The sequence below is a fragment of the Nansenia antarctica genome (genome assembly GCF_963989245.1).
Source record: "Nansenia antarctica genome assembly, chromosome: 10".
NCBI lineage: Eukaryota > Metazoa > Chordata > Actinopteri > Argentiniformes > Microstomatidae > Nansenia > Nansenia antarctica.
The window spans coordinates 11,579,063-11,596,962 of record NC_137680.1 but is presented as its reverse complement, the minus strand read 5'-3'; the positions used below and the strand labels follow the sequence as shown (position 1 = coordinate 11,596,962).

Genomic DNA, 17,900 nt, shown 5'->3' with positions numbered 1-17,900 from the left:
ATTGATTGATTCCTTGGCATGTCTTGCTATGATTTGTAGGATGGGTGGTGTCCCAATTAAAACATTTGGAGACTACACCACGCAGGCTTTTGGGGGATTTTGAGTGACAATTATGGTACAGCATCGCTGTGGGAGTGTGGGATCACTGTGGTCTTCAGTCATCATGCAATACAAAAAATAAATAAAAAATCTGTGGTTTCTGAAATGAGGACACACATATTCTTCCAGTTATGATAGTCACATAATGGCTTGGGGGGTGGCAGTTTGAGTCTAAATGGTGAACCGATTTGATGGATTGAATTGTCAGCTGTAAAATATGAACATGGCATATTCCAATCCTCTAATAAAGATTTTTTTTTTTCAGGGAGAAAAACCAGTAAAAAATACTCCAACATGGGGGCTCAGGGGACACAGAGCCTTCTGACAATCTTCACCATAGCAACATGCTTTTTCATCGGTGGTGCACAAAAAACAGGTAAGCAGGAATGTTTGTCTCCTGTTGATAACATAAGGCCTGGGACACACATCCCTTGATAATGCCCTTGTTAATGGCTGTCAATAATATAATGTTTAATTTCACTTCATTATAAATTGTTCAGAGAGTTCAGTCTCTGCTGTCATCCATCCTTAATGAGCGGTTCGAAAATGTTAACGGTTACAAGCAGAAAGCAGTCACATCGTTTTTGTTTACCCTCTTTCAGAGCAAGAGTACTAAATTGAAATGTTGCCGTTATAGGTACTATTATAGTATAGTAGGTATACTACGTATACGGTAGTTATACACTTTTTTATTCGCTAAAGAGTAAAAAGTACCCAAACATGTGTATTTATCTATTTGTGACGGCTGGCAAATTGAATCAACTTCAATTCAACTGCTAAGATGTAAGATCATATATTAATGATATGGTAAATGTGGATAGAAGAGAAGGAAATCTGCCTAGCTACCACCTTATGAGATTGGATGTGCACTTGACTACAAATGGTAATCGACAATCGAAAGTAAATGTGTAAATCTATTTTATAACATTCCACAAAGATTAGATTTAATGTATTGTAATGTAATTTTCCCTCCTCTCCAGACTGCCGCCAGGCCTCAGTGGCGGACATTGTGTTCCTTGTGGACGGTTCCTCCAGCATTGGTATTGACAACTTCCAGGAGGTGTGTCAGCTTCTCCGCAACTTTGTGGAAGGGCTGGATATCGGTGTAGACAAGGTTCGGGTGGGGCTGGCGCAGTTCAGTGATGAGCCTCACCAGGAATTCCGATTGGCGGATCACACAGACAAAAGGGCTCTACTAGAGAAAGTGGACAATCTCCCATATCTAACAGGTGGTAAAGCCACTGGCAAAGCCATCACCTTCCTCCAGACGCAGTACTTCACCAAGGAGGCCGGTAGCCGTGCCGACCAGAGAGTGCCGCAGATTGCAGTGGTGATCACCGACGGGGACTCTTCAGACGACGTGCTGGAGCCTGCCAGACTTCTGAGGAAGCAGGGGGTCATCGTGTTCGGTATTGGGGTGGGGGCGGCCAATCTGGCTGAACTCCAGGGTATCACTAACAAGCCCCATGAGCGTTTCCTGTTCAGCATTGACAACTACAAGGCCCTGCAGAGACTTTCAGAAGGTCTACTGCAGACAGTGTGCGATCAGAGGCTAGGTAAAGCAAACAATTTCTAACAAGTGACAAAAGTGCTCAAGCAAATGTCAGCTCTTATAAATATGTTCAAACAAGTGACACATCTCAAATGAGAGGCCCACCAAGACCATTCTCTATTGTCAATGTTTTGTCTAGATGTAGGTTAACGGCACCTACTGTATATGACTTTCTGTTGCCCTCATGCAACTACTTTGCATAGCATATTATCATGATTGATGCATGAATTATAAAGTGTAGATTGTATTGCATGTCAGCTAGAGTTGTACCATGTGGACCCATTCCAAGCAACCGTGCCAATCTTTTGAAAGATTATTTCCAGCCAAAGAAATGTAATCAACATTTAAAGGGTCAAAAAAGGAAAACAAATTATCTTCTTAATAATGTGCTCCACTGTCCCAAACCAAATTCCTAACATGTTTACATGTCATGGCAATAAAGTCTTCTGATTCTGATTCTGATTCTGATTCTTCTTTTTCAGCTCTGACACAGAAATTTGCAGACATTTTCTTCTTGGTGGACAGCATGGCAAAGGCAGACTTTCAGCAGGTCAGAACCCTACTGTTCCGACTGGGAAACCAGCTCAACGTGGGCAGTGCCGCCCACCGTTTTGGTCTGGCCCAGTTTGGCAGAGACACGAAGGTAGAGTTTTTATTCAACGCCCACAAAAGCAAGGAGGAGACCATGGCTGCTATCCGAAGCTGGAAACTGCGCCAGAACGGCCCTCGCAACCTAGGCGATGCCCTAGAGTATGCCCGCACCCATTTTTTTACTGCAGCATCTGGCAGCCGTGCCAACCAAGGCTTCAGCCAGTATCTGGTCGTGGTGACAGGGGGGGATTCCAACGATGCCGTGGGTAAGGCGGCACGCTCAGTTAAAGCTGAAGGGGTGACTGTTATCTCCATCGGACTGGGCTCATCAACACTTGAGGAACTGAAAACAGTAGCCACCTCACCATATGTGTACCAAAGAGCAGCTATTGCACCTGTGCTGAAGACTGTCTTTGATGCTGAGGAGCAGGCCGTCACTCTCAGTGGAGGTAAGATGTTTTCTTTTCATTATCAAGTCAATATTTCTGTGAGACAACTGAATCTGTATGCATAACCAATTACAAACTGCTGTTGACTTATTTGAAATACATGATCTATCTTTTTCTTTATCTTTTTCATTAAAAAGCTCATAAAAGACTGTTTACTAAAGACTCTACTTACTGTTACTCTATTGCAGATTGCAAATCAGCCAAACTTGCAGACATAGTATTCATTGTGGAAGAGTCTGGGAGTATCACAACGGCAGACTTCCAACTGATTCGTGGTTTCCTCCGCAAGATTGTAGATAGCCTTGATGTGAGCTTGAAGAGGGTGAGGGTTGGCATAGTCCTTTATAATGACAGTTCCTCTGTCCAGGTCTACCTGAACGCCTTTGACGACAAGAGTGAAATCCTTCAGTTCATCAACATCCTGCCGTACCGCGGAGGTGGCACCCGCACTGGTGCCGCCCCCCGCACTGGTGCCGCCCTGCAGTTTGCCAGGGAGAAGGTTTTCCTCAAGGAGAAGGGCAGTCGGAAAAGTCAGGGCGTGCAGCAGGTGGCGATAGTCATCACCGATGGTGAGTCTCAGGACAACGTGAGTACCGCGGCCGCTGACCTGCGCCGTACTGGAGTCACAGTCTACGCTGTGGGAATCAAGAGTGCCAATGTGAAGGAGCTGAGGCAGATGGCATCTCATCCCGCCCAGAAGCATGTTTTCAATGTGGACAGCTTTGCCAAGCTCAAGACCCTGGAGCACAGCCTGAAGAAGATGTTGTGCTACAACCTCATCAGCTCAGCAGTCTCAGTCAGTTCCAGGAAATACAGTGCCAAACAAGGTTAGAGGCAAAGAGGATTTGTTCTTATTATGTATCTGTTTTTAAATAGGAAAGGAAATGCACTTAAAGCGCTGTTCAATAGGGTTGTGACATGCCCTCCTCCCTCACTACAATGCTTGAAAGAGCTTTGTAACATGTTGCAAATTGAGAATCAAATTAAACATTCTATCACAGCGATCAAGTATTTCTTAGGAAGCCCAATCAATGTGATATGGGGTATGTTGGGACTCAGAGAAGGATTAGCTGAAATGCATAACCAAAGACTTATTCTGATTCCCCTATCACTCTCGGTCACAACGCATCAAACCATATAAACAGCTAAAAGTCTGCCTATCCCCATTTTCTTCAGTTTAGCACCTGCACAGGAAGCGCATAGACTGCCTTTCTAAATAATTATTTAAAAAATGTGTACCATCATGTAAACTGTATATGTCCCAACTCAAAATAGAATGGGCTTCAGAAAAATACTTGATCGCTGTGCTAAAAAAAAACATGACTTTTTTATCCTTGATTTTCAACATTTTACAAAGCCCTATCAAGTGCTGCAGTTGGGAGGAGGCAGCCCCTTTGATTGGCACTTCACCGCTCACACTGAAGAACAAATGTATGATCTTTGACAGACAGTCTACCACCAAGGAAAGGAGTCTGGGGGAAAATACATATTCTCCATATTCCTCTTAGTGGTGGATTATTACATAAGTTATTGACAAAGAAAGCTCAAAATGTGGTGAGAGGAAATGATGTCCAATGATGTGAAGCTGACACTAGCTTTTTTTCTCCTCTAGGTTGTGTGCAAACAGAGGAGGCCGACATATTCTTCCTGATTGATCATTCAGGGAGTATTTCCTCACAAGACTTCCAAGACATGAAGGAGTTTATCATCGAGTTCATCCGCTCGTTCCACATTGGGCCGCAGCACGTCCGTGTGGGTGTGGCAAAGTACTCACAGACCCCTAATTTGGAATTTGACCTGCCAACTTACACAGACAGCAAACAGCTGGAGAAGGCTGTGGAAGATATCAGACAAATAGGAGGCGGGACAAACACCGGAGCAGCGCTGTCCTTTATCGACCCTTACTTTGAGAAGGCAGGGGCCAGTCGTGGTGCCAAGGTACCCGAGTACCTCATTGTCATCACGGACGGGGAGTCTAGTGACAAGGTGAAAGAACCGGCGAAGAGGCTGAGGGACCAGGGCATCACTGTCTATGCCATTGGAGTGAAGGGTGCCAATGAGACTGAGCTGCTGGATATTGGTGGAAGCCGGGAGAAAATGTTCTTTGTCAATGACTATGATGCCCTGAAGCCCATTAAGGATGACATCATCACTGATATCTGCTCTCCTAACGGTAATCTGGCTGTGTTTAAATGTTCTACCCTTCTCACTGAAGTGCACACTTCCCGTTGTGAATTTAAAAGCATTGGATGATTCACTTACTTAGTCAAATGTATTTGTTGTAAGTCGCTTCGGACAAAGATGTCTGATAAATGCCAAAAATGTAAATGTAAATGGGTAGTGATTGAAGATGAAGAGTCAGATGTAATGAAATACCATGTGTACTTTTTCAGATTCACAGATTCACTGACTGAACTCATATGAGATACAAGTTTATATAAACTAGCCATTATCTTAGCCCACATCTTGTGTACAGTAGATCTAAAAGGATTGGATAGGTCCATTACTATTTTGCTAAGATAGTCTTGACATGCCTATGGGTTAGGGCTAGAGGTCGATTATGATCCCAAATAAGTTACGGCAACTAATGACAAGAATTCCACAATTTGTTCTCTCTTCACAGCTTGTAAGGACACACAGGGGGACCTCCTCTTTCTGATCGACAGCTCAGGCAGCATCAACCCTGAGGACTTTCAGAAAATGAAGGAATTCATGAAATCAATTGTGAGCAAGTCTGTTATTGGCCTGGATAAAGTGCACATTGGAGTCATGCAATACAGCACTGACCAACGAATGGAATTCCCTCTCAACCAACTATATGATAAACGTAGCATGGGTGACAAGATAGACACAATGCAGCAGATAGGAGGAGGCACACACACTGGTGAAGCCATTTCCCGCATCTCACAGTACTTTGACTCGGACAAAGGTGGGCGCACTGACAAGAAGCAGTTCCTGATTGTTGTAACTGATGGAGAGGCCCAGGATCAAGTTGTGGTGCCTTCCCAAGCTCTCAGGGATAAGGGTGTGTTAATCTACGCCATTGGAGTTGTCAATGCCAATACCACACAACTGCTGGAGATCAGTGGTGCACAAGAGAGGGTCTACTCTGAGGCGGACTTTGACGGACTCAAGTCTTTGGAGAGCCAGCTAGCATTGGCAATCTGTCAACCAGATAGAGGTGAGTGGCATATATTACACTACCCTTATCTCTACACTAAGCTGCATTTACTGCTCAATAATACATTGATGAAAGAAATAAACAGAACCAAACAAAATCAACAGATATTAGATGACCTAGTTAAAGAAATGAACCAAAACTATTACTATCTATCTATGCCCCTCTCCCCTACCACACACACACACAATTATATAAAACTCTTTTCTTCTCTGCTCTTCCGCCAGACTGTAAGAAGATGGAGGTTGCAGACATTATATTCTTGGTGGACGGCTCCACAAGCATCACCCTGGAGAAGTTCCAAAGTATGCTCTCTTTCATGACGTCCATGGTGAACCAAACCACGGTCGGGGAGAAGAAGACTCGCTTCGGTGTCATTCTCTATTCCAACGAGGCCCACTCCGTGTTCACCCTAAACCAATACTACTCCCAGAGAGAGGTCCACTCTGCCATTAAGGCACTCAAGTCACCCCATGGCGACACTTATACAGGCCGGGCTCTGAGGTATTCACTGGAGTACTTTAACGCGGAACATGGCGGTCGACGGGCCCTCCAGGTACCTCAGATACTGATGGTCATCACAGACGGTGAGGCGACAGACCCGAACAATCTGGCAGATCCGGCTAAGGAGCTGCTGAATAACGGCATCAGCGTCTACAGCATCGGAGTGGAGGGAGCGAACCGGAAGGAACTCAAGATCATGACTGGCGGGGACGAGTCGATGGTTTTCCAAGTGGATAACTTCAAGGCTTTGGAGACACTATATACAAATATTTCCCGCGTGCTCTGTGAAAATACCATACCAGGTAAGAGGAAATGCAAACTATGTAGTCTTCTCAATTCACAAATTCAAAGAGAAAATGAGTTTCAAAACATGAAATATGTGTGTCAGATGTTTGTCTTTTTTTGTTTGTTTTTGTCATACCTAGCAATAACTAATTCATAGCACCGTAAATAGTTGGTCAGTAATAGTACAACAATAACCCTCTTAAAAAGCCCAGTATTATGTGTACGTATGTTGAAATAATGAGGTTCTGCAGGATAAGTGACTTCCCTTCCTCTGGTCTCCCAGTCTGTGAAAAACAGCAGGCGGACCTGGTGATGCTGATCGACGGCTCCAGCAGCATCTGGCCACACGACTTCTCCGTCATGCAGAAATTCATGACAGACCTTGTCGGCAGCTTCCGAATCAGTGAGCAAGACGTGCGGGTAGGAGTCGCCCAGTTTAGCGACGACCCTCGTGAGGAATTCTTCCTGAACCAGTTTTATACGGAGGCAGCGGTAAAAGACCGCATACTCACGATGACGCAGGTCAGAGGGAACACGTATATTGGAAAGGCCCTAACGTTCATTCGAGAGTACTTCACAGCAGCTAAAGGGAGCCGTAAAACTGCCGGGGTCTCCCAGAACCTGGTGGTGATCACGGACGGCGAGTCGGACGACGACGTGGAGGAAGCGGCGGACGCACTGAGGGCGCTGAACATCGAGGTGTTCGTCATCGGCATAGGGAACATCCACGACCTCGAGCTTTTGCAAATTGCCGGAGATTTCCCGGAGAGGTTCTTCACCGTGCAGAACTTTAACTCCCTGGCGAACATCAAGAAAAAGGTGTTGGATACCATATGTACCTCCAGGCCAGCAGACCAACCAGGTGAGCACCATTCCTTCCTCATCTCTCTCTGTCTCTATCTGTCTCACTTTATCTATCTATCTATCTATCTATCTATCTATCTATCTATCTATCTATCTATCCTGTCTGTCTGTCTGTCTGTCTGTCTGTCTGTCTGTCTGTCTGTCTGTCTGTCTGTCTGTCTGTCTGTCTGTCTGTCTGTCTATCAATCTGTCAAATTATTTTATCTTTCAGATTACATACTGTACCACTCATGTGAAGAAACATAATACACCTTTACACACTACAGGGCTGACCCGAAACATACCGCGCTGGCTTGGATATTGTTCTTTCACATTGTATTGTACAGTACTTTTTGAGCATCTCTGGTAGATAACCACCCAGGCCAGCCCAGTACAGCTCAACTCAGCTCAGCTTGGTTTGGCTCTGTAGTGTGAATTAGGGTTACGTTTTGTAAGTTATCTTCAATAAATGGTATGGTATGACCAGATAAATTGTGACAGCAGCTGGTGAAACCGGGAACAGGTCAGCAGACGATCAAATGTTCAGACTTTTATTCTGAAAAATGTAAATCAATGACACTCTCGCTAGTCAACGAGCACAGCTTGTTTTGTGAGCCTGCTAACAATGTAAAGTAGTGTTATAATTAACTAGGTAGTAGTGGGGATTAACCACCAAATCCATTGCATTGCAATATTTTGGTTTTGGCTAGCGAGTGTGTTATTGATTTTCAACAATGTTGAAATGTATTTAGATTTTTCTGAATAAAAGTCTGAACAATTTTCAAGTTTCACCAGCTGCCATCACAATTGTAGTTACTGGAGTTAATTAGATTCATTTTAATGAAAAGTTACAAGGAATGTGTCTCTCCTCCAATAGGCTGCAGCGTAGACATTGCCATGGGGTTCGATATTTCACACAGGCCCACGTCCCAGCTGCTGTTCGGAGGCCAGCCCAAGTTACAGGCCTATCTGCCAGGGATAGTCAGATACGTGTCCACCCTGGAGGGCCTGTGCTGTGCAGGGACCACCCCCATCAGGACCAAAATTGGCTTCCGCGTGGTGGACAAGGACGGACGGCTATTGGACGACTTCAACTTTGAGGAGTACAACGAAGGGGTCTTGAATAAAGTCATGTCCCTGACAACCTCAGAGGACACCTTTTTCAACCCCTCTCTCCTCAACTCCTTCAAGGACAAGTTTCAGACGCAGTCAAAGGCTGGAGTGAAGGTGGGCCTTAACACTTACATCCCTTCTTTCTGCCAATCTGACAGTCAGGGGTAAAACAGAACAGTACAGAGAAGAACAGGACATGATTCAATTCAGACTTAAACGTTGTAGGAATCTTGTTCAAACAATGTCATAACTTGTCTTTCCCAGGTGGTGGTGATTTTCTCTGACGGTCTTGATGCTGATGTGGAGAAAATGGAGCAAGAGTCAGAGCTTCTTCGTCAAAATGGTAAAACAAACAAACAGGGTCAACACATTTCTGTACTGTTATTACTTGACTCCTCATTGGCAGAAATAGAAGAACTATTAAGAAGAGAGAACTATAAAAGAATAAGTGTCTGCAATTCTGACATTTCAAAGACACACCGACATGCTGTAGAACGCTTCAATGATATCTAAGCTTGTCTTTTGTGGTCAGTGATATATCACTAATGATGAGATCATTATTATCTATATGAGGAGATAATGAAAATGTGTTGCAATCTCCAACAGGTATCCATGCCCTGCTGACAGTAGCTTTGGAGGGGGTCCAGAATGCCAGCCACCTTCAGATGGTTGAGTTTGGGCGAGGATTTGGCTACAAGCAGCCTCTGGATGTTGGCATGCAGAGTGTTGGCAGTACCATGCTGAAACAAATAGTATGTTTTAATGTTGGCAGTACCATGCTGAAACAAATAGAATGTTTTAATGATGCTGAAACAAATTGTATGTTTTAATGCCTCTGTGACTTTATAGTACAGACCTCCTGATGTCCTGTCTCACCTACCTGTACATGCTGTTTCGGATGTCATTAACATCAAATGTTTTTAAAAGGATAGATTCCTATCAGGTGTTGTTGTTTATTGCAAATGTAGACTCAAACCAGAATTGTATGGTCCAAATGGTTTCATGATTGTGAAAGTAGGCTATCCACATTGCACAAAATAATTTTTGGATCATAATCCAAAAATTCACATTTGAACTGACAAAAGTTACAATCGTGAATGCCAATCCAGCAAATGTAAACGGTAATGAAACACATCTGCAGTGCACTCCAAGGAAGAATACTGGGATATTGACAATTCATTCCCTCTATTGCTAGACTTTCATACACAATCATGCCATGCCCACTTTTTACAACGCCCAAGACCACAAAGAACCATTCTAGTTAACTCCATAGTTCCTAATGGACTAATTTACCGCCTTAGGGATGGAGAAATGTTTCCAATAGAAAATAGGTTGTATGGATGTTGATGAAGGATGTTAGGGTGTCAAGGGTGTCAAGCCTCAGCCTTTATGAAACGTTGTTCTTGTTAAGGCTTGTCCAGCTTAAAGACAGACCACACAATTCAAGGGTGGTAGCAGATTGGATATCAGGCGGGATGCGATGGACTCATCATGTGCCTGCTGTGTACTTAGCAAGATGAGACAAGCAAAACAGAGTGGAAACTATTATTATTTTTAGATTGGCGTCTGTGATACCATAATTACGGCGTCTACCATAATGTCAACAATTGATTTTTTCACTTTCAAAGTGTATTCCCTCATTCTCCTTTTCTCTCTCCCACCCTTTTTCCTCATTTTGATCTCTCTTTCTCTCTGTCCCTCCTTTCTCTTTTTCCTTCAACTCTCTCTCTCCATAGGACACTGTGGCTGGGAGGGAGTGTTGTGGGGTGATGTGTAAGTGCTCTGGAAATGAGGGGATCCATGGCTTCCAGGGCTCTTCAGGGTCAAAGGTGAGAGGTCCTCTGTGAAAACATGAAACGTGGAGACGAACAGAAACATTGTATTTTACATATGAATGTACAGTAAGTTAAAGGACTGACTTATGTAGCTCCTTATTCCAAAGTGCTTTACAATGGCCTCATTCAGACACACATTCACACTCCAATGGCGGCAAGCTACCATGCAAGGCTCCGGCCCGCTCATTGGGAACAATTTGAGTTCACTGTTTTGCCCAAGGACACCTCAACATGTGGCCAGCCGGGGTTTGAACCGCTGATCCACCGATTTTGCAATCATTTAACTTTTAACCAAGGGGACCCATTTTGACAACATAATATGTAGGCAAAGTGTGATTGTGTCTAATACCCCCAATACTATCAATGGTAATGTTTCTCAAATTCTACAGGTTCTGTGCACTAGGTAAATGTTCATTGAGACTCTAACAATACAGACATATGACACAGTTGCATTCCAAAATAAAGACTGTGGATATTGTAAAGAATAAGTGGCTGGTATCTAAATATAAGGTAAAAAAAATAACAGACTGCCCCTTTTCAGTTCCCTCATCTACTTTTGATCTCTCTCTAAACAGGGTGTCCCCGGACTGAAGGGTCACCCCGGCTTCCCTGGAGAGGAGGGAGGAATCGTAAGTGTTGATGTGATGACGAGGAGGGGTTCATGTTTTGTGACTGATTCACACTATGTTTTAAGATGTCTGAGACACTGGATGATGATGATGATGATGATGATGATGATGATGATGATGAACCTTTGACCTGTAAGACCCTCAGTATCTCTTGTTGCTTTTCTCCCAGGGTGAGAGAGGGCCACCAGGCCCATCTGGACCCCAGGGTCTACAGGGCTGTGCTGGGAGAAGAGGCCTCAAGGTGAGCCTCCCTCCTGTCTCTGCTTTTCCATCACCAAATCAGTGACAGCTTCATTCATCTGAGACAGTCCAATCTCACTGGACCTCTTACTCTGCTTTTGTGTTACAGGGTTCAAGAGGCGACGGGGGGGAAAGGGTGAGCGAATGTGGCTTTGGAATTTGAACAACACAGTGAATGTTCAGTGTGAAAGTATACCTGGTCATTTGTTATTCTCTTCAGCTGTTAATGTTTTAGATTAGATTCAACCTTTTTTGTCATTACACAACAGAGTACAACAACATGTATGTTTTGCAATAGGCACAGGGTCAGCCATAGTCAGCACTAGGGGTGGGCATCGACGATCGATAATTGATCGATAAGGATCTTGGTCGATCACAAAATAAAAAATTTGGTCGATCACAAAAAAAAAAATAAAAAAAAATAATTTGTTTTTGTGATCGACCAAATGTTTTCTTTTGTGATCGACCAAGATCCTTATCGATCAATTATCGATCGTCGATGCCCACCCCTAGTCAGCACTGGAACAATTAGGGGTTAACACAGCTCAAGGGCACAGGGACAGTGGTAGGCACCTTAGATATGATGCCAGCAACCCTCCAGTCACCAGCTCACATGCAGCTCCCTCTTGAGGCGAGGCTCGAACCAGCGACCTTCCGATTGCTAGCCAGCCTCTCCAACCTCTAGGCTACCGCCACCCCCTGTTTGTATGTTTTTGTATGTTCATGTTTTGGTCTTTGTTGTATGTATGGCCGTACGTGTCGTGCTATCATTGTGTAAGCGTTTTCTAAATCAGTGTACCCATGACCTCTGCAGGGTGACGATGGAGACCACGGGCTTGGTGGGGTGAACGGTGAACAGGTAACCTCCACCATTTTGTTGCTCTCAGCTTGGACCACATTGACGCCTACTGTTAAAAAAAATGTATTTCCGGGGCGCTTAGGTGGCGTAACGGGTTAAGTGCTGACCATGTAACCGCAGGGTCCCCGGTTCGATTCCGGCCGGGGACATATCCTGCATGTCATCCCTCCTCTCTCTCTCACCCATCCTTCCTGTCCAAATCGTCACTGTATCTGTCAAATAAAATGAAAAATATGAAAGAAAAAACAAAAAAAGGTTTATCTCCTCATATGATTGTGTCTGTGTCTCATTTAGAAATATGTCATTCTCAATCAAGATGTGTACTTGCTTGTTAGTACATGCAGACAGATTGGTTGATTGAATGATTGGTTGATTGAATGTTCACTGAAAGATGATTGATCTTTTTCCTCACTTGCATGTCTGCAGGGTGTTACGGGATTGTCTGGAGCTGCAGGAGACAGAGGAAACCCAGGAGGCCCAGTAAAGACATCTTCTTTCTTATTACTCTTATTCCCTTCTGCTCTCGTATTAGATATATTTTTGACTGATATTTCTTTCTTTCTTTTTGTCTTTCTTTTGTTTCCACACAAGAATTGCCTACATTGCTTAAAATAAAGACAATGATGTTGTTTATTGAAGTCAGAAAAACTAACTATAATAAAATAATATATATTTTATACATTCTTTTTTTATCTAAATATGCCTGAAACATTATTAGGATTTACTCATACTTTGCCCATACCGCATTACCTTATATTCAATACTTTTAGTACTATATTACAATACTCAGTACTATTCAGTACTTACTGCAACCTAATTTGTACATGCACTATAATATATGTATCTATGATGTTTTATGGCCTACCATTCATGTGAATCATTGCCTTTCAACTTTTTGACTGGGTTTCTCTTGCAGGGCAACAGGGGCATTAGGGGAGAGCAAGGAGTGAAAGGACAACGTGGACTAAGAGGTGACCCTGTAAGTTAAAATGAAAAAAATTGCTCTTAAAAACAACACACACGGCAGAAAGTGTATAAAGCGCAAACATTGTCAACAATGTAAGATAAGAAAAAGGGATGGGGAAAAACAGAAAGCCGGCTGGGTAAAATAATGCGAGTAGCGAATGCCCCGACCAGGCTCAGGGAACAAGGCCGGAGATGGGGTCTGAAGACGGCAAGCAAAACTAGCGGAGTTGCGTAGGCTCAGACAAGAGCACACCACAGTGACTAATGACAACAAAAAAGCGCTGGAAAGACTAGAGACTAACATCAAGGAACTAGTCGAACGAACAGCCTTGTTGGAGCAATGAACAGTACGAATGGAAGAAAGGCTGGGGGACAAGGAAGACAGGACTGCACGTTTGGAAAGATCAGTCACCTTTCTACTTCACCAAGAGGCGAAGCTGGAGGCAAAATGTGACGACCTGGAATCAAGGGCAAGAAGGAACAATATACAGGTACATGGCATCCCAGAGGGCTCTGAGAAAAACCACACCATAGGATTTGTGACAGATTTTATTTGTACGTCTTTGCAAATTCTAGATGACATGGACATTGGCATCGAGAGAGCTCACCGCTCACTGGTCCCTAAACCGAAAGAGAACACTGCCCCCCCCCCCCCGCGAGTGATCATCGTCCGCTTCCTAGACTACTGAACGAAGGATCGTGTGATGCAGCAAGCATGGAAATGTAAGACTACATAAGAGGGACGGACCATCTACTTCAATCAAGACTACACGACAGAGATACAAAGGAAGAGGAAACAGGTACGGGACGTGATCCAAAAAAACTAAAGGAGAAGAATGTGAAGGCACAGTCCCCGTATCCTGAGCAGTTGAAAGTGTTTCTGTAATCTGGGACTATAGTCATTCACTTTGCTGGCGCAGGCTGCACCCATGCTGAAGGATTTGGGGATTCACGTTGAGGAGTCAGAGAAAATACAGAGAGTGATCGCGCAAGGCAGCTGGGCTACGTGAAGCAACTTTCCATAACAGCTGAGATGTTGCAGGTGCACACAGTGCTATTTCCTCAGGGAGAATTTGCCACATCTCTCTGGTTATGGGACTTTTGGGAGTCACATTCTTTTGTTATTGTACAATAACAAATGTTGTTTATCTGTTTATCTGTTTTACTGTGTTGTTTTGCACTGTTGTTTTAGTTGTTAGGAGGTGTAGAGCACATGGGCTTCAGCTTAAACCAATATGAAGAGATTACATCTTGTATCTTATAAAGGTTTAAATCATCCTATTAAGAGGAAGAAGATACTGAGCCAACTGAAGAAACTACAATGTTCAATTGCTTTACTACAACAAACACATCTGGTTGAGGGTGAATATAACAAATTGAAAAGGGATTGGGTAAACTAAGTATTCCATGCTTCACATGGTAAGAAAAGGGGTGTGGCGACATTCATTAATAAATCCCTACCATTCTCTGAAGAGAAAGTGATAAAAGATAATAGGGGAAGGTAATGGTTGTTGGCTCGATGGTTTTGTCTATGCTACATGTCTTTAAGGACATGTAATTGCCAGGGATGGAAAGGGGATGATATTAATGGGTGGGGATTTCAATACGGTACAGAATGGTAAATTAGACAGGATGCCACCAGAACAGGGGCCAATCACAAATCACAATCACATCCATGGAGAAATAATAATCCAAGAGAGAAGAATTTTACCTTTTATTTACATTTACATTTTTTGAATTTTACAGACGCCTTATTCCAAAGCGACTTACAATCAATACATTTGACTAAGCAAGTGAATCATCAGTTGAAGTTTGGGGGGTGACCATTGCCTGCAGGTAGGCAGGGTCTGTCCCTTTAGCTGCCTGGTAGGCAAGCACCAGGGTCTTGAATCTGATGCGAGCTGCTACATGTTATTTTTATTTTTAAATGTTTTATTTAATCTTTTCTGTCTTTTAGAATCATTTGTATTAGCTTTTTCTTTTTTGCACTTGTTTTATTGTTCTCAAGTAGACACCTAGCCAACGTGGTTACATTTTCGTTTGTGGTAAGGTTAACTCATTGGTGATATGAAGGCTCTATTATTTGATATGCTGCTTTTATTTTTTATGGTATATTTGTACTAGCATAGCAGTATTGCCTTTGAGGACGACTTATGTTGATTATGTCGAATTATGTCAAATTGTTGATAGTGTATGAATCGGTATGCTTGTATGGATTTGTGTGTGGTATACAATGAGTGTGATTGTGTATGAATCTCCTTTAAGTTGTATGTTCTATTTGTATTTTGAATAAAAAAATAAGTAAGACAGGTTGATATCACAATGGTGTTATCAGTAAACTATCTTAGGTGGAAGTCAGGTGGTTAAAACAGAAGTTGATCACGCAATGTTGTTAGCAATGAAAAACTTACATTATCCAATTTACTACAGTAGGTTTCAGTAAAGGAACACACAAAGTGTTTCATCCATAAACATTTAGAAATATAATGCAATTTATAAAGTGTTTTCTTTAGCTGAACTGCTGTCTTTCGCTTCTTCTTTTAGGGAGACTTTGGAGTGGACAGCACAGTCCAGGGGCCGAAAGGCGAAAGTGGAAATCCAGGGTTGCCGGTATGTAACATGATTGGCTACAGTCCAGTCACTGAAATGTGCTGATCTTAGAACAGTTTGCTTTACACTCTCCAGTGAGTAAAGATTATAAGCTTATTTCAGATATGTGGTCAGGTGGAGTGGCGTCTGCCTTTTAGTCAACAATGCACCTAATCAAGATAAGACCATTACATTTACATTTTTGACATTTAGTAGATGCCTTTATCCAAAGTGAGAACACATCCATTTGTCTAAGTAAGTGAATCGTCTATCCATCAGTCATGATAAGAAATAGCAATCTATGCCAAAACCAGGGGATACTGGCAGTTAATGCCAAGAATTTGAGATCTTTTAAATTATTATTATTATTTATTTATAGTAGAGGAACTGTACAGGTGGTAGTGGGGATTTACATTTACATTTTTGGCATTTAGCAGACGCCTTATTCCAAAGCGACTTACAATCAATACATTTGACTAAGCAAGTGAATCATCAATCCACCAGTCGTATCAGGAAGAGTAACCTAGCTCAGGCCAGGGCCATTGGCAGTCTCAGTGATAGAAGGATTTATTTATTTATTTATTTTAATATATATATATATATATATATATATAGACACTGGAGAACAGAGAGACAGTACAAGGGGGCAGTAGAAGTCATAGGGGACACAGTAAAGGGGAAAGCGGGTGTCTCAGGAGGAGCATGTTGGCAATTCTCAAGTCGCGCAAATAAGCAAAAAGCTTCTTTGCATATTACGAAGGTTGAAGCCTTGAAGAGTCCACTCGATATAACAAACAGTTTTAGGATCACTAAATACTTGAATTTGATTCACTGTCTCGTCTGCCATAGACTATTGGGTGATACATGGCTTGTAAACAAGCATACATTTTATGTTCAAAAGCAAGGACTGTGTCATCATCTAATTATGTGTCGTTAAGTGTTCTCTGCTATTTGGTCTGAGGTGTACCAACATTCAAATAAGCATATCTTCTTTAACTATTTTCAGATTTCAATGTATGACACATCATTTTCATTTCTCTCACACTTTTTCTCTCATGGTGCTGTCTCCCCACAGGGAGAGGCGGGGGCGGATGGACCTCAGGCAGAGAGTGGAGTCAATGGACACAGAGTAAGAGAGTTTTCATTTCATCATCTTAAGGCCAATGCACACGGCCCCGATTTTGTCGCACCGCCGAATTCGATTCCATTGTTTTGAATGAGACAATGCACACGGCGTGCGATGCGATATTATCGCACGACAACATTTGATTCTCCATTCACACCAATTGAAATAATTCAAAGAATTGAGAATCGAATGTTGTCGTGCGACAAAATCGCACGCCGTGTGCATTGGCCTTTACTCTAAAAGGCTTGGATCGTAACTAACTGCTAGCGTTGCATTCTCTTTCTATACCACTGATTATGTCATACCATATTTTGGTCAAATGTAAACAGTGATGATAACGTTCCAACTGCTGCTTCCGTAGGGTCCTCCAGGAAGAAGAGGTCCACCTGGTCTCAAGGTATAGTGACATCAGTGAGACTGCTACTTCATGTATTATCGATTTCCACCTTTTGGACACTTTGTGTGTTTGTGTTTGTTTGTTTGTTTGTTTGTGTATGTGTGTGTGTGTGTGTGTGTGTGTGTGTGTGTGTGTGTGTTCTGTACATGTGTTTGCCACCAGGGATCTAATGGAGAACCAGGCACTGTAGGACTTCTAGGGAACCCTGGCCCGTCTGGACCACAGGTAATTGTCAAGAACAGAATATTGTTACAGAAATACACACTCTTTGATGTCAAAAAGCATCACTCTGTTTGCTGACTTTTCAGTCATACATGTCATACATATCTCTCAAGAGTCATACATGTCATACATGTCTCTCAAGTCCTAAATCTGTTCCATTGGTGTGAACCGTCACCAGGAAGCTATATTTTTAACTGTGAGTGTGGTGACTCTGTCGGGGTCTGAGAGCGTTGTAAGACATATGAACATGTGTTTCTAAAGGGGGGGAGAGGAGAGAGAGGCCAGCACGGACCCAGGGGTATGAATGGCCTACCTGGACCTCAGGTGAGTTCATGTACCATTCACCCTCTATTCCATCCGACCATCACAGTTGGTCACCGTAGCATTTTCAAATTGATCTGCTACATTTGACACCACTTATAG

At 42.9% G+C, this 17,900-nt stretch overlaps 1 protein-coding gene across 1 annotated transcript in view; it reads left to right on the top strand.

Annotated features, from left to right (window-relative positions):
* Positions 1 to 393: 393 nt before the first annotated feature.
* Positions 394 to 17,900, top strand: part of LOC308166638 (collagen alpha-6(VI) chain-like) — a gene marked incomplete at both ends in the record, with an annotated part of 31,989 nt that continues 14,482 nt past the window's right edge. The window contains 17 exons of the mRNA XM_080540966.1: positions 394 to 475; positions 1,080 to 1,655; positions 2,134 to 2,691; positions 2,880 to 3,518; positions 4,304 to 4,864; positions 5,315 to 5,872; positions 6,097 to 6,675; positions 6,942 to 7,520; positions 8,379 to 8,728; positions 8,879 to 8,957; positions 9,221 to 9,366; positions 10,351 to 10,443; positions 11,025 to 11,078; positions 11,248 to 11,319; positions 11,428 to 11,454; positions 12,133 to 12,177; positions 16,808 to 16,861. Coding sequence (XP_080397092.1) covers positions 394 to 475; positions 1,080 to 1,655; positions 2,134 to 2,691; positions 2,880 to 3,518; positions 4,304 to 4,864; positions 5,315 to 5,872; positions 6,097 to 6,675; positions 6,942 to 7,520; positions 8,379 to 8,728; positions 8,879 to 8,957; positions 9,221 to 9,366; positions 10,351 to 10,443; positions 11,025 to 11,078; positions 11,248 to 11,319; positions 11,428 to 11,454; positions 12,133 to 12,177; positions 16,808 to 16,861 — 5,052 coding nt within the window. The remainder of the gene's footprint in view (positions 476 to 1,079; positions 1,656 to 2,133; positions 2,692 to 2,879; positions 3,519 to 4,303; positions 4,865 to 5,314; positions 5,873 to 6,096; positions 6,676 to 6,941; positions 7,521 to 8,378; positions 8,729 to 8,878; positions 8,958 to 9,220; positions 9,367 to 10,350; positions 10,444 to 11,024; positions 11,079 to 11,247; positions 11,320 to 11,427; positions 11,455 to 12,132; positions 12,178 to 16,807; positions 16,862 to 17,900) is intronic.